Source organism: Epinephelus moara, chromosome 9 (assembly GCF_006386435.1).
Source record: "Epinephelus moara isolate mb chromosome 9, YSFRI_EMoa_1.0, whole genome shotgun sequence".
NCBI lineage: Eukaryota > Metazoa > Chordata > Actinopteri > Perciformes > Serranidae > Epinephelus > Epinephelus moara.
The window spans coordinates 18,617,638-18,635,277 of NC_065514.1; the positions used below are offsets into that span (position 1 = coordinate 18,617,638).

General features: G+C 40.8%; 1 protein-coding gene across 3 annotated transcripts; it reads left to right on the plus strand.

Moving 5' to 3' along the window:
• The first annotated feature begins 27 nt into the window (after positions 1-27).
• On the plus strand, positions 28-17,531 carry lhx6a (LIM homeobox 6a). 3 transcript variants are annotated; one of them, XM_050053239.1, is made up of 9 exons: positions 28-581; positions 1,356-1,427; positions 1,633-1,815; positions 3,738-3,859; positions 13,563-13,783; positions 14,150-14,250; positions 14,671-14,766; positions 15,078-15,252; positions 15,373-17,531. In XM_050053239.1, exons 1-9 carry the CDS (start codon positions 468-470, stop codon positions 15,450-15,452), a joined length of 1,164 nt encoding a protein of 387 aa, XP_049909196.1. In that variant the 5' UTR covers positions 28-467; the 3' UTR covers positions 15,453-17,531. The 3 variants fall into 3 exon arrangements, with proteins under 3 accessions (XP_049909196.1, XP_049909197.1, XP_049909198.1); XM_050053240.1 differs by having other exon boundaries at positions 28-545; XM_050053241.1 differs by lacking the exon at positions 28-581 and adding an exon at positions 620-764.
• The last annotated feature ends 109 nt before the right edge of the window (positions 17,532-17,640 follow it).

Genomic DNA, 17,640 nt, shown 5'->3' on the forward strand with positions numbered 1-17,640 from the left:
ACAACTTTCACTACAAGCTCTGCAGAGACACTCCGGCTCTCAGCGCTCGCGTCGACTTTGCAGCCCTGCAGTCTCCCGTGCACCTATGAAGCCTTGGAGTAAAAGCTGCCAGCCCCTCAATTTGATTCACTTCCTGTAGTCAGACTCCCTTCCCAAAAGTGGAGAGAGGGGGAAACGGGGGAAAGGAAGAACTCTTTTTCTGTGCTAAATAAGGCTCTCTGAGGAGCAGCAAGCGACTCCTCGCCTCTGCATAGCTCCATAACTTGTCTAGTTTGTGTCAGTGGCGGGCAGATCGTCGCGCGCAGCAGCGTTTCAGAGACAGAAACATTAAATACAAAAATAACTGCGCGCCAGTTCCACCCGAGTCAATGCACGGTACGGATGGTACAGATTTTGACGCCCATCGCCGAGTCTTCTCCTGATTCCACGCACCGAGTTTGGAGACACTGTACGCTGTGAGACCTTTCATGTACTGGAAAAATGAAGTTTTGTCCCCTCTTTCAGAGGGAAATAAGATTCTGTCCGAAGGAATTCCCACGAAGCAGGTACTGACACTTTGGAAACGGCTCAGCTTCAACTTTGTGCGTAAAAGGTTCAGATCGGAGAGGTACCCCACTTATGCACTGCGTGGGCCTTTGCTGTTTGCTTTTGACTTAATTTACATTTTATGTGAAGTGTGAAATCATTTCTGCTTTACCAAACTGTTTATCTTCCTTCTTGAATGCGCAGTGGATGCAGTTTATTCGCAGCCCACAGCATCGTGTGTGAGTTTTGTTTTGTCCCTCTGTGATGTCATAAGAATCACTGCTTGTGTACTGAGATCAGCTGCACGCGCCAGCCGCTGTGAAGAGGCACGCGCCTCTCTGTTATGAATAGCGTGATTTGCGGTCCGCGAGCCTCTCGAGCGCTGCCAATTCGCCCGAGAAGAATTGGATTTTAATTACAGCCATTAAAAATCAAATTTGCAATTCTTTGGGTGACCCGTTGCCTTTCTCTGATTGACAGTTGAAATTGACACTCCGGGTCCCTCTTATCCACGGCGTTTCAAGCTATTTGTAATTACAGGTAGTTTTTTCCCCCCTCCACTCTCGTGTCCTGGATTGCGGAGAAAATACTATTATTCTGAGAGGCACGGGTTAAGGGCAGGGAAAAATCAATCCAAATTGAAATAGCTTCATTAAAATGTGCCTTTTGTTGCGGGGGCCCTTTTAACAGTTTTAACCGGGGCTTTATTGTCAGGACCACTTTATATAGGAGTAGCCCTGAAGAGCTGTCTGCAAATGTCTCCCGACGATTTCTCAGCTGAGGATGAGACGGGGAAAGTGATGAAGACTTTCCTGCACGTTGTCTTGTAGGTGATCTCTACAGAGCATCAGAGTACACCGGGAGCCTCGCGCTGCAGTGTGGACTCTAAACACGCGCCAATGGTGAGAGCTTTATTGCCTATTTATGCCTTAAAAAATGCCTGGATCACTCAACGCGTGCGCCTTTTACGCACAGTAGTTGCCCGCTTGGCCGGTGCGCATCCGTAGCTCGGATTCATGCAGATATATGTTTTAAATGTCTGATTTACGCGCTCATCTGTGCGGAGTATTGTGTGTATGACTGAGCTGTGCTGATGCCTTCTTGCAGTCTCACTCGGACGGAGAATCCCAGCGGTCCAACATGGAGCGGGAGGACACACGCTCGTCCCCCAGCACGCCGTCCACCCCCTCCGTGTGCTCGCCGACCTCCACCACCAGCTCGGTGCCTTCCACCGGGAAGAACATGTGCGCCAGCTGCGGTCAGGAGATCCTGGACAGATACTTGCTGAAGGTGAGAGGCCGATTACAAACCCCTTGGACAAAAATAGGCTGGAACTGGTCAGAGCAGAGGTTATTTTCCTCTGGTGTTTGTTTGTTTACTGTTGCCTTCTTATTTTTACGCATATGCATCAACAGCAAATAGCTCACAGCGAGTGACGCAGGGTGCCATGTTGATCCGGGCTGTGTTTTGGTTCAGACAGGCCTGCTGTATTTTAATGCTGGTGTAGGAATGAGTAAGGCCTTGGCACATTAGACGCACTTATTGTCGAATTTCCACTAAATAAAATCAGACGCAAATAAATCCAACACTGAAGAAGAAAGAAATATGTCACCCCTTTTCAACAGCTAACGTCGACCTAATGTAACCTCATGTGTAACACACAGCAATATCTTATTATAACTCATTTTATACTCATTTTATAGCTGTAATATAACCTACAAAATACACAACAGGCCTGCATGTCTCTAACTGTAACCTCTGTTATCTGCACCGTGATATTTTAGGCGTCAGAGAGAGAGTGTGAGAGCGCACATACAACAGGAATGTTTTGATTTTTTTTTTCTGTTTCACAGCTTCACTGTCAATACGCCCTGTCTTGTGGCGTGCGCCCGCGTGCTTCCAACCAAAACAATATTCCCTGCTCGCGCGCAAATGGGTGTGATTGTCAGGAAGTGCGAGTTTACTTTTATTGTTGTGACAAAGTCGAGGCCTATCAGGGTATCATCTGTAATAATAATTGTTTTAAACGTTATAAAGCTAAGCTATAATCAGACTTTATGGAAAAGATTTTTGAAAATTATTTTAACTGTAAATAAACAGAGCTTAATTGAAAATAATTAGCTCTCTTTTTGTTTAAAACGTCCTTCCTTCATATGTCACACTGGATGTAAATAAATATATACGATACAAAAAAATAAATGCTAGAAATAAATCAATTTCTGCTGATATGAAAAGTTCTTTGATGGTTATATTAAGTGATGCTTTACTACATTTAATTGCCATAATTTTTAGAGCCGGAGTTAGAATGCATTTATGTAGCATGAGGCACCACTTTAAAAAATAAAATAAAATAAAATTACATATAAATAAGAAATAAAAAATAGCATTATTAATCCAACATATTATTTTACAGGACAGCTCTTAATGATCTCAATAATCAAAAAACTGGACTAACATTTAAAAATAAATTATATACATATATATTGAAACATATTACATGGGAACTTTTTAAGTAGCAGGATGGCTTTGCTATCTGCAAACCGTTAAAAATATTTAAATCTTTTTTTTAGTCGTTATTACAGATTGATCTATTGTTTCCTATGCCAATGATTTTTTTTTTTTTTTTTTGGTAGCTAAAAAATCTATCATAATTGCTGTTGACGGAAAATATTACAGTCAGTGCCAGAAATGTTGGTTCGGGCCTAAAAAGCATGGGTTAATATTTCTAAATATTAAAAATACATGCACTTCGGACGCAAATATTAGCCTATAAAGAACGACAATAAATTAATTATTTAATTTTAAAGTGAACCCCCAAGTCCTCTTATTGCAAAAAATCTGGCGTTGCTATATCAAAAAACATAAGATACAAGAAAGCAGAAGAGGATAAAGTCACAGTTTAGCACCACAGACCCACTAAAAGACCCCAATTTATGAATATTAAAATGATATATATGGATATAGAAGCTTAATAGACTAGTAATAAATTTCGTGACGTTTTAAAGGCAATAATATCTTGACATATTATGTCCATATAAGCGTAACTGGTCACACTGTTTATAAATGAGGAATGTTATCGTAGCCTCATGTTGATAAAATAATAGTAAGTATGACAAAGTCCTCCCTCAGCACCACTGACACACTGTGAGTCGTTACTGCAGTGATCTATCATCAGTGTGTGTGTGTTTGACGTGGATGTTGTCTCACTGCAGGTGAACAACCTGATCTGGCACGTGCGCTGTCTGGAGTGTTCTGTCTGCAGGACGTCGCTACGTCAGCACAGCAGCTGCTACATCAAAAACAAAGAGATCTTCTGTAAAATGGATTATTTCAGGTAGGGTAAGTTTATGACCGTGTTTTCAAAATACCACGTCTGCTCTGCCAACACAGGCCTCTCTCCCCTCTCTCTCCTCTCTGTGTGTGTCTGTGTCTCCTCCTTTGAGATGGATGCGGGTTAACTCATGTGTTCTTGAAAGACCTTTTCAAAAAAGTCTGTAACAAAATAAAAGTCTGTGGCTGAAAGATCCACAGTTTTGTTATGGCTACCCAACGCGCACTATTTCCAGTGGTTACAGAAAGAAAAAAAAATCTATTCAACCAGAATACATTTAGAAAATAATCTGTGCTTTATTTAAAAAAAGTTTAAATTGTAATATTGTGGTTTTTAGACGTAATATAGGCTGTGTTTGTGGTGAGGGTGTTTTTGACCATCCGTTCAGATCATGTCAGATTTTAACATTTATCACTGCATCATTCTAATCATCAGTTTCCGGTGCTTCACGCCACCATCAGATATGCCCACCTGTTTTTATTTTTGGTCACTGCATGATATTTTTTCTATTTTTCCTGCGCCAAAATATCAGTGAACTCCCCCTGCACACACACTCACACACACACCGCAGTGATCGCAGTCTTTAACTTATCAACACACACTTAATGCACCACGTGCCACGAAGCGCGCGCTAGATGTTCCATCACCTCCAGAGGGGCACGTGAAACAAACGGAAATCGCCGGAAATGCCCTTTTGAGTGCGTAGCTATCTGAGTTTAGTCGGTCCCTACAGGCAAACAAAGCCTGGAGTGCAACGAGAACTCATATGACAGAGAGGAAAATGCCAAATCTATTATTCTATTCTATTTTATTTTGATTGTATATTGATGATGTAGTACACAGCATCATTAATTAAAGGTGAAAATAGGATTTATCATTAAATTAAAACTGTTATAACAATAAATCATCATATAATTGGTATTATTTTATTTTCAGAAAACCTAGCAAAACAAAATCTATCTATCTATCTATCTATCTATCTATCTATCTATCTACCTCAAATATGTCATACTCTGTTGTACATTTTGGTGGTCAGTCTTTTACATTAATGACAGATCGAGGACAGTAATAAAGTAGGCCTAAATAATGATGATAGTGATACACAGACTCTGGGAAAAATGCAGTGTGTGTGTGTGTGTGTGTGTGAAAGGGAAAGAGAGGGAGAGACACATATGTTATTGCAATTCATGGAAGAATTTAACCTCACTTGCATCCATTCAATACATGCTGTATTTGTGTTTGCATGCAGTTGAAGAGGAATAAGTCATGGTTGATGTTTTTACCCACGGATTCTATGTGTGTGTGTGTGTGTGTGTGTGTGTGTGCGGTATCCGAGGTTAAATGGGGTTCACGCCAACAACAGTATATCGTAAAATTCTGTGCTGTATAGCCTAAAGCTGGTGTATATTGTGTATGGACACACATGGTCGTTTGTGGACATCAGTGTGTGTGTGTGTGTGTGTGTGTGTGTGTGTGCCTGTGTGTGTGTGTGTGTGAAGCTGCGAGTGAGCTTTGGTGTTTGTCTGATCGAAACCTGATACCTAGCCACCGCTCTGAGGTTTATAATCACCAGCAATTAGTTGTCCTCCACCCCAGACCCTCAGGCCTCCAGACCAGCAATTAGACCGCCCCGAGTGCCTGGTCAGCATGTTTCTGATCTGAATGTGACTCCTATCCAAACTAAAAACACACACAAAGATAGATATGTGCACACTTACTCACGGACGCACACCTAAATATGAAAACATGAATATGAAACATTTACATATTAGCAAAAATGCACTGTACACATTGCCTCCTTTTACACCTCTACAGAGCGCACACACACACACTGACACAGCCACACACACATAAACATACACTGAGATCTCTGTTTATTTATGCATGTCCAGCAGCTGCCAATCATTTTGCATTTTTTTTTCACAAAATGGAGATTTTTGTGTTTGCTCTGCCACATCATAATAATATTTTAACTGACCCGTCTCAATTTTAAATGCTCCTTCACCATTTGCCCCTCTCGCCCCCTAAACACCGCGCTCTGGTCTCTGTGCCAGTATTGGACACGCAGAGTGGATGTAAAATATGTCAGAGCATTAGAAAATGGTAATGACTGGGTCACGTATGTCATCAGAGAAATCCTACACTATAATTATATAAAACACAGTGATTTGTGATTAAAAACATGCCTGAATATAGAAGCTATAAATGCGTTCACACTAGTTGTCAACCCACCAAGATAAGGAATAATAGTTTGAATTTCCAACGAGTAACTGTAGTTTGTAAGACACACTACAGATTACACTTTAATAGAGCGATTTTATGTCAACCAGTGAGCTGCAGTGAGCTACATGTACTGTGATGGTTTCCACATAGAATAAAATAGGGTCTTGCTGCAATAGAGCTCCAACTATGGGTTTGATTTGCTTCTTGTTAATAAAGAAACTTACCTCAATCAGCTTCACATTCAAACTCTTGCAGCTTGTAGTGTCATAACCTTTGACGGTCTCTGCTGTATGATAATTGGCTTTGTATACTGCCATGCAATGCCAAAACACAGTTAGAATATATTTGTTGAAAATTAAATTAAGGCCAGAAACTGACTCTTAATTTGACGCAGGATTTATAATATGAAAATGTTGCCATAAAATTAGCAGAGACGACAAAACCGCTTGCATTGCAGTCTGGCTAAGTCAAGCTAGCTGGTGGGCCAAAGCTAGCCATCGCTAAAGCTAATTTAACCCCACTTATTGACCTGTTTCCTGTTACTGTGTTATATCGATAACAAATTATATTATTGTAATATATACATAAATAAGGCAGATCATAAAGGAGAAAAAATAAGACTAGATAAATGAGGCCTGCTAAATCTAACTAGCAGTAATTGAGCCTCTGATGCTCATAGTTTTGGGGGGGACACAGAGTACACACCCCCCTCAATAATTAGAACAAGCATTTATCACCCCCACCTTCCCCACCCAATGAAAAACATAAAGTAGCAGAGGACTTTTATTTTGACAAAATTGAAGACATTCATGCCATAAATTGATGCAGATAATGTACAATTTGGGGCAGTGGCATGATGTAGTTACGATGGGCCCCAGTGCACGCTATCGTGCACATATCATCTCGTCACATGATCAAACAGAGACATGACATTAGACAACATCAATATACATGTTAGAGCAATCATCATTTCATACCTGTATATGACAAAAATGTCAAAGAAAATAGGAAATAGTTCATTTAATTTCATCATTTTAATAGTTTATTAATAGTTTATGTCATTTTGTTATAGATGCTACTGATTATTTTATCAAAGGGTATAAAAAAACAAAAACAGACAGATGATGGGTTTGCCTTTTTCGAGGACATGTATAGCAAAGGGCACCATTTTTAATTTAATGAGAGTTCATCTTTTAACACAGGCATATTTCCAAGGTGGCAGTTTCTCATAAGGGCCCATTCTCCACCCAACACATTGCTGGAGGGCCCATTCTCTCTATGGGCCCCCAGTGCAACTGCACCATCTGCACTGTCTACATTTACGCCCTTGATTTGGGGCATAGATTCAGCCAAATGTGGGAAATTAAGTGTTTGATGCCCAATATTTTATGATAGAGAACCCCCAAACCCCCTGTTTCATGTGTGTGTGTGTGTGTGTGTGTGTCCAATATTGAAACAAACCTGCACCCTTGCTCACTCCAGTGACACCCATGTGATTTGGTGAAGTTAAACTACATTTAAATTCCATATCTAAATCTATATTAATTTATTTGTTCAAATGGACAAGGAAGTTGAGAACACATTTTATTTGTAGAGACTGAAGGTGTAAATTAGGCTTTAAGAGCTTGTTTACACATTTGTTGACACAGTCGCCTTCAAGGTTGTGGAGAAACTGCTCTTTGCATTTGTGAGGCAGTGTAGAAATATACTTCCTTGTTAGAGTATTTCTTTTTCGTAGATGAAAAGTATAAATTTGTTTTTTTAATGTATAGATGTTTTATAGGCAAAAATGTTCGACCAACTTCATAAGATATAAACTAGAAATTTCTTAGTTTCAAAGATTCAGAGCAGTTTTATTCCCTTAAGTGAAATAACTGTGCACTGTCTGATGTGCAGAGTGACTCTACAGATAGCAATAACAAGCAAAGTGATAACAACAGTCTGGATATACTGAAGGTCAAATTGTTAAACACTCTGGAGATCTTTTACTTGAAATGGTTACAACCTCTGGAGAAAAATCCTCCTCATTTGCATAATACTATTTGTAGGTTTAGATTTCCTCGGTCACACTGGAAAACAAGAAATGATTTAGACCATCTTGCAGAGCAACAGTGAAGCTTTGCTGCAGGGCCGGGGACTGCACAATGGTTACCTCTGTAAATATAAACTGTAATCTGGGTTTAGGCCAGATTTAAACTAGGCTAAACACCACTGCGAGTCCAGATCCTCTGGGCTGCTTTCAAACCTCTGGAGATATTTCCTCATCTGTGTCAGCCTCTCATCTGGCTTTGGACTGACAGCTGCTTTAATGGGGCGTAATAGCAGGAAATCAGAGTGGGTTTCCCTCCATATATGTGTGTGTGTGTGTGTGTTGGGAGGGGGGAGGAAGGTGGTGTGTGTATGTCGGGATCGGGGGGCGCAGGACAGAGCCCATGCTGTGCCTCTTAAACCCATGTCAGGCCTCAGGGGCTTGCTCACACACACACATGCACACACACGCAAACCATTTCTTTATCAGCCTCCCCCCTTTGCCTCCCTGCACCCCTCCCTCGCTCCGTAGAAACATCATCCTCGTCCGTGAGCTGCAGGCCACACAGGAAGTTGCATTGCTGCACTAATCAGGGGCACCCTGGGATACTGACAGTGTAACCAGAGTCTATGTGTGGAGGGAACTTTGTGGGAGATGTGTGCACGTGTGCATGCGTCTCTTTGTGTGTGTATGTGTGTATTGTAATAATAATTATTCATCAACCCACCTCTGGTTAGCTGATTGGGTCTCCATAGCAACAAAGATGAGCAAACAGTACAGAGCGAGTGATTTGAGTTTTATTAAGAGCTGAATGAAGTGAAATTATAATAAGACATCTGTCACACAGTGCTACACATTTAATAAAGACTGCTCAGTCAAAGCAGTGAATTAGATTTCAATGAAAGACATTCAAGCTTTCTCATGCAGGGTTATGTTTAATAATATGTTAAATATGTTAAATCTGTTAAAAGATGTTGTCTGTAAAGTATTTAGATATGTAGATTTCCCTACAAAGGCCTAACACGAACCTTGCGTCTTAAAAACCACACAACTCTCTCAGGACAAATCTAATAGAGATTAGAGTATTCTCATAGCACATCAGAAATAATCCAAAAAACGTGTACCTCCTCAAGCCACTCTTTCAGCAGCAGGTGAATTATTGTGGAAAAAAAAAGAGAGAGTAAAGATTAGACGAAAGAAGGGGAGCAAATAGGAGAGGTCTGGGGGAAGAGGGGAGTTTTGCGGTGTAGGATTTTCCCTCTTGTGAGTGATACAAGGGGGGCCGTGAGGATTGACGTCGCTCCAAAATAAACACCAGGTTTTTGGTACAAAGACAAAACGAGATAAAAAAAAATAAAAAAAAAGATGGGGTAGTGAGAGGGAGGGGTTGCAGGAGATGAAGATGGAGGAGGAGGTGGAGGGGGTTAAAACAAGGGATGATTTGCAGCTTTTCTGGGTTCTGTCTCGGAGCATGAAACTGACAAGCTGTCATGCTAGATTAGCCGCAATGTTCCACAATGTTTTCCTCTTTTACTTTAGGAACAGCCTGGAATTCTCCATAACAATCTGAAACGATACGCGCACACACACACACACACACACACACACACACACACACACAGTACAGTAAGCCATGGAGTCGATTTGTCTCCGGAATGGCTTTATTGGGTTATAAGAGGTTTTTTGGTTAAGTTGCACATATCTGTGACAACTTAAGCCCTTTGTAAGTGCCATGCCAGCTAATTTTATTTCAAGGTCACCACAAAGACTGGTGGTTTCACTGCTCTAATGCTGAATTTGTTTGTTGTGAGGAATGCCAGGCCTGGTGCTGTAGATGCTGTTTTTGTATTTGGACATTGTTGCGCTACTTGACAGCGGTGATAAAAACTAGGAGGGCAAACAGACGGATGCAGAGTGAGACAGATAAGAGGCAGATCCTCAAACAGTGGGCATTTAATGACAAGCTATAAATATTCTCTCCCATACGACACGCAGGGAAATGAAACTTCTGGCCAACAAGCTCATATACATAAGGAGGGGTATGAGTTTGTGAGATGTCAGGGCTATAGTATGCTTTCATCCCAGATAGAGTGGACTTGAGTGCACTGATACGCTGCCAAACCCACTCACTTGGCAACCCTCGTGCTCTCCGTCCCCCTGCTCTTTCCCTCTCTCTCTCTGCCATCGACAGCTCTTTGCTTTGCTATTTCCCCCAGCCACTTACTTCCTCTCTCCATGTCTATTCTTTTCATCCTGCCCTCACCAGTTCGTGCCTCCTTCATACCTTTCAGCTAGTGACTGCTCTTTGAATTTTGGCTCGTGTTTTTGATGCTGCGCTTGTACGACTTTTCTCTTTATCTCTGCTGCCTTTGCTGAAATCAAGCAGGGTAAATAAGAAGTGTATTAGCAACACACAGTCAGAAATGTTGAGTCAGCCATTTGCTCTTAAGATCTGTGTCAGTGCTTGCTTGGCAGAATATTCCTATCAGTATGGAAATGTTTATAATTTGAGCTAAAACCAGTTTGCTGTTGTGCTTTTTGCCCCCACTTTTACCCATGAGGCAGCACTTCCTCGCAGGCTGCTTACAAATCCAGCCTCTTTCACCAGAGTTGGCAGCTGCTGACCCCAACAATGGCTCTTAACCTCACCATAACCAGCTCAAACGTAAAGCATTTCATACCCATTAAACCCACAATGTGCAGCTCTTTAAATGAGGAGCTTAATTTCTTTTGATTCTGGTGTAAAACAGGAAATTTGTATAATATTTCAGTCGTGTTTTTTTTTGATTCTCCACAGTGCAAGCTGCTCAGTGAGCTCTATCTCAGCTAAAGGAGAGGGCTGGTGACACTATATTTTTTATATTTTCAATAAATATCATTAAAAGAGCAAAAATAAGTGTTGTCTATGTGGCAAAAGCCTGATATATCTTATTCCTCTCTGTCACAGACCTCCATTGTAGTGCTAAACTATTTAATCACAGTAATAAGCCTCATAATTTCGCGGCAAAACATGTTTTTATAATGATAAGCTGCATTTACAGAAGCACTGTCCTGCTGCTGTGAATAGTTGGGCTTGTTACACAAAAACTGTAATTTATTACTCATTACTCATTTAAGTTTTGAAAAGGTAATATTATTACTCCCCAAATTACCCCACAAAATGGGTTATTGCGTCCTTTCTCCACAAAATTCAGCCTTTGCATATGCGCCTCTGTGTGAATGTCAGGCTAATCTCTGGTAAGTGCAGCTAAGGCTAGATAGCTTGTAAATGAATTTTTACCTGGGGGTCTTCTGTTGCCTGGTGACCTGTATTTTAATGGAGATAGGCAACATTTCGTCTGCCACATATCCAGCACCAAGCTTCATTATTTCTTTTTTGCTTGTAACCTGCAGCTGTCCACGATTAAATTCCAGTTTTGCTCGTTTAGCCAGTGTAGGGCTGCAGCTATCCAAAGCTGAGGAGGGCTCACTCTTAGTGGGGTGCATTTCGTCGTATTAGGAGGTTTCAGGTCATGTTTTTTGCAGTGGAAAGAGTCTTTGTACCACTACATGGAGCAGCAATGTTATTATCATCTTTCCTTCCGACAAAATCAAAGTAATGGGAATATTTCCAGCCGCTGAATGTAAGTGTTTCCATGGTCCATGGTGACGTGCATGTGTGACGAGATTTGATTGATTATTGGATTTCAAATCAGTAGGGGGTGACAACACAAGTGAGGTTGTAAGGAGTGATTTGTTTTGGGAGTAACTGTAATAATATTACTGATATTTTATTAGTAATTCTTTAATTCAATTCAATTCAAGTCAACAGAACTTTATTTATCCCGAAGGAAAAACTTGTGCCAGAGAATGCTTCAAATTACAGTGACACTAAGTACAGTAACCACAATTTTAACGATTCACCAGAACAACCAGTGGGTTCCTCGGGTCAGGATCCCTCACTGGGCCCAGTTTTAGAACAATAGAGTATTAAATATCTGGTGAACAGAAGTGTTTTCTAGGAGCAAAAGCAAAAACCAGTTTCTAATAGAGTAACAATATGAGTAAGATAAGTACAAGTGTTACTAAACATGAATGAAAATGCTGGAAAAAACAGACTGTGCCTGCTAATCAATGTTATATAAATTTGATATGACAATGAGAAGTGGTATTGCACATGACTGAGAAAATGATATTTCGCTACACTGACAAGTGATCATCATATTGTGAAAACATTACATTACACATTACTGCCCAACACTGGTAAATACTTGCTAAAACACCAAATGTGTATCAGTCCGCAGATGAAAATAGTTCCTGTCAAATACTTGTTTACTCTTGTTTGAATAATGATTGTGAAAAACAGCAGTGCCCAGCTGTTTTAGGATGCTACCCAGCCTTTTTTTTAAGAAATGAAACTATATATTTGTGCCCCATTTTCAAAGATCTTCAGGAGGATTAAACGGGCTTGGAGCTGGAAGCCACAGACAGGGCAGGGAAATCAAACAGATACTGAATGACGGACAAACATATTACTGGTTTTGGTCTTTTCCTGTGATTAGTCGACAGTAGGGAAAATAAAGAACATCTGCCTTATCCTTTAAGATTAAGTTTGTTTTCAAACAACTCACACACGTATCTCTGGGAGATTATGAATGTTATGGTGATTAAATCTACGGCAGTCTTTGTCTCATTTTGTTCTCAGTCACATTTACAGCAATTCGGATATTTCATTTGACAAGAGCGTGTTTATTTCAGACATTGATATGTTGTTTTGAGGTCATGAGGAGTTGTCTCAAACCATTTGCTGACTTCACAAACGTATGTAGCCTAGAAACTCTTTTTCCATAGCCTGTCCATTTATCTTTCATCCACCCACCCATTCAGAACAGTAAGTCAGGTGGTTTGGGTTTATACGCCGTCTGACCTCACTGTTGCTATCAGTTACAGCGGGGCGATCTAGAGTGATGTCATCCGAGTCTTTCTTCATCTTCCACTGTGTGTAAAGCCACCCCGCTTTACATGTGTGTAGGTTTGCTCCCTGGCATGTGCGTGTGTCTGTGTTTGTGTGTGCGCATGTGTACATGTCAGGGCCTTCACGCATCAGCCAGGAAATTGCAGGTGTTGGTTTGTTTGCATTCAAGGCTCAGCTTGCAGCCGCAGTCAGGAGTCTTTTCTGAAGGCCACATCCTCCTCCAAGGTTTCTTCCTTAAACCCTTTGAGTTCTGCCAAAACTTCGAGTTTAAAAACACTTATTTTCAACTTCAGCTCTCTCAATGTATTCTCAGAGAAAAAGGACGTCTGTGCATGTTTAATTCTGTGTGTGTACTATCTGGGAATGGCCTTGAGATTAAAAGATCATTGACCACTGCAGTTTTCTCCACCGAAATGTTGCTTCTACCCCAATAATAAAACACTAATTCCCCATTCCTTTTCTCCTCCTCTACCTCTGTTCTCATTCTCTCTCCCTCACAGTAGGTTTGGTACTAAGTGTGCCCGCTGTGGGCGGCAGATATACGCCAGCGACTGGGTGCGGCGCGCGAGGGGAAACGCATACCACTTGGCATGTTTTGCGTGCTACTCGTGTAAGAGGCAGTTGTCCACGGGAGAGGAGTTTGGCTTGGTGGAGGAGAAGGTCCTGTGCAGGATCCACTACGACACCATGGTGGAGAACCTCAAACGAGCGGCTGAGAGTGGTGAGTAGTGGTTCTGGCAAATTTACTGTAATGGTTCTCTGTGGCCGTCCAGATGTTTCCTCAAAAGTCCCTCCAAAACTGTGAGCAAAATAATGACGGCACAATCCACCTTTGTACAATGTATTATTTCTTATATCACTGATAATTTAATATGTCTGGCCTACTTCTTTTAATTTCTCAGCGGTCATATTACAAGAGCTCAGAGCCTCAAATTTGGGTCCCAATTTAGAAAGGAAAGTCCCTTTATGATTCTCTGTCCAAGTCCTTTGGTTTAAATACATCTCCTGGGACTATCTTGATCATTTTAAATTGTTACTCAACAAATTTGTCTGTCGTCTTATACGTGTGTGCTGTTGTGTGTTTCAGGCAATGGTATCACATTAGAAGGAGCAGTTCCAACAGAACAAGACAGTCAACCCAAACCGGCCAAAAGGGCACGGACATCTTTCACTGCAGAACAGCTACAGGTCAGACTCGGTGGTCAGACTAGTCTTCTTCTTTTTTCTTGTACTGCGATCCAGATGGTGTTTGCTTTTTTATGTTCTTCTACTGTAATGCTCTGCACACACACTCCACTCCACCACATCCATCAATGGTCCTGCATGTTCTGACTGTGATAATAATTCACTGATAAACACATTAAGGTGAATGCTATTGCCAGGACTAGAGGTGGTACCCATACTACAGACTGACTGTTAGCATGACATCTTTGGATCATTTTCCCCTTGTGCTTGATTTTTTAATTTTTAAATGAAAAAAACTGCCACCAATCTGGCGTCTGCATGAAAATTCCACTACTGCATTCTAATTCCAATATATAATGATTTCCGTAATAATCCGATTTCAGCAATGTTGATTTCATGCTAATGTTTTGCCTCATTATGCAGATCATGCAGGCTCAGTTTGCCCAGGACAACAACCCAGATGCCCAGACGCTACAGAAACTAGCCGACATGACAGGCCTCAGCAGGAGAGTTATACAGGTCAGTTCACAGAGACCCACGCCCACCCCAATGAACCCCTTTATATTATGGAGCGGATGTGGCTGTATGAATTGAAATAGTGTAATTCAGCAACATGCAAGCACCTTCAACTTGGTCAAGCCACACAATTAATAAAATAAGAAAACATCAGATTGTGTTGACTGTTTTATATGTATTTTAAATAATATATTTTTAAAGTTTTGTCTGCCGTTTCTGATTCTTAAAAAAACATACCTGGCTTTGAAATACATCAACAGATTTGATTTTAAGAATATAGCTACTTGATGTCTGGTTACATTGCATCTTCATAGGTGTGGTTTCAAAACTGCAGAGCAAGACACAAAAAGCACACGCCCCAGCACAGTGGGGCTCCCCCAGGTCATCCCCAGTCCAGGATACCCTCGTCCCTGCCCGATGAGCTGCATTACTCCCCCTTCGGCAGTCCTGAGCGGGCACGCATGGTGGCCCTTCACGGGTATATCGACAGTGAGTTTTGCTATTGTGCAGTAAAGAACATAAACCTTTACCCCTTCTTGTTAGTGCTTGACTTGTAGGTCTTAATTCCACTATTTTAAAATCCATTTTTTCTGTGTGTGTGTTCTCTAGGTCATCCCTTCTCCGTGCTGACCTCTCAGAGTCTCCCTCACCAGGCCATGTCTCTGCCACAGCTCCCCCTCAGCCGCTAGCACTCCACCACTATGACCCCCACGACCCCTAAACCTCCGAATCCTAACCCTTGATCTCCCATCGCTGATGTCTACAGACCTGACCCGGAGGTCGCGCAGGAGCCAGCTCGGAGAAAAGACACATCTTACAGGAGCCCTGCCCACTCGGAAACAGAAAGAGAAATGGAAGAACGAGGGAAAGCTACATCTGTCATTATGTTTTTTCTGAGGACAGGAATATCCCACCTGCAGCCACTCTGTCAAAAACAATTGTGAAGCATTTATCATTAGCGGGAGCTCACTGACTGTATTTTACACCACCTAAAGGACCCATTCTGCTTCACATGTACAGCATCCTCCAGTCTTTCCATCAAACCTCTGACTTGAAAGGTGGAGGGAGTTTTAAGGGGATGAAACTGACAGAGGAAGCAGGAGTGAGTGCTGTCAGAATACTGAAGATAAACAAAGAGGGGAAAAATAAGGGGGAACTGTCATTGTGGCCCACGGGGCCCCGCACACACAGTAGACCACATTAGAGGTAAGACTCCTCACTCTTTTCTCTCTGAGCAACCATGAAGGAAACATACATGTAAATTAAATAAGTTGACTGTTGAAATATTTTCGTTAGGACTGACATAAGTAAAAACTGAAACTTCCTAGTCACATTTTGGGTCATTTTCCACTGAAATGAGGTGTAGAATTAGATTTTTGTTAAAGAATGAACATATAGTGTGCCTTATCTTTTCCATTATTAGAAGATACTTCACAGCAGTGAATCCGATCATTAAAATTCCAGCCAAAATTTGGTGGTTTTTTTTAATTTTATTGTGTAGAACAAAGTATTTTAAATCTTCCATCAGCAGTTTATCATGAAGGAAAACCACAGAGCACATTGTCTGGGTTTGTGTGTTATTAAATTATGGGTGTAACATTAGAAGCAGGAGCGAACAGATTTTAAGCTGCCACAATCCTGTTACATTTCTTTAATCTGACAGAGAGAGGTCTGAGATGAGCATAAATGTTCCTACAGAATCTGTTATTATTTTCATATTCCCAAACAAGTAATACACTAATTTATAATTTCTAAGGTTGCTTGTTCAGCTTCTGTGTGTTTCGCACAAAGAGGGAAAACGAGTGTTGGTGTTTTGGTACAATATGGACAATATGAAACAGACTGGGGTTGTACATAGTAAGACGTATGTGTGTGTGCGTGTGTGCGTGTGTGTGTGTGTGTGTGTGTGTGTATTGGCAGGGGTAGAGAGTGTGCATCTGTATTTTTATGTGCCATGGCCATTGTGTGAAGAACAGGATCCAACAAGACCTCAATGTCCTTGTATTTATTGAGACGGTAAATCCCTGTAAAGCACTTTTTCCCCCCCTCTGAAATTGTTTTGTTTTGTTAAAAAAACACGAAATGAAATCAAACAAAAAAGTTTATTTGATAGACTGTGCATCATAAATGTTTTGTGTACTAAAATGCAATAAAATAGAATGTGATATTTTTGTGGTTTTTGGATTATTTGTGAGGATAAATTAACGAAGTAATAATAATTTTCCCCAACGTCAAATTAGGCTCAACTGGACAGGATTTTGCAGATGACAAACGTACAAATAAAATAAATGAATATGAAGTAATTGTATGTTCTATGTGTTTTATAATTGTGCATGATGTTTAGTGCTTTGGTTGTGGGTGCATGTATTTCCTCTTGTTTTTGTGGATAGTTGTGTGCGTACATCCTAGCGTGTGTGTGTGTGTGTGTGTGTGTGTGTTACATTTTTTTGTGAATGTGCATTTGCCATGAAGCAGGAAAGGTGCATCATGGGAAAGATTCCCTCTGTACAAATGACTGTTGCCTTTAGGGGACTTCATATCTTAATCTCTTTATTTATTGATGCTTTTTTTTTTTTTTTTTTAATTTTTTCAACTTGTGAAGTTGTTAGGTGACTGAGGAGCTATTGTACCCCAACAAATCCTCTGCAGTTTATGGTGACTATATGTTAAAAGGGGTACATGACCCTCACACAGCAGAACTGTGCCCTAAAAACATTAGACACAACACACAATGAATATAATTTAGGATATGTTGTTTTAGCGGTAATGCATGGGTCATATCCAGCGAATCTCATACATTTGATATCAAAATATGACTCTGACTATTTAACATTTCACTGAAAACCTTCTGCGGCATAAGGCCTAAATATTTATTAT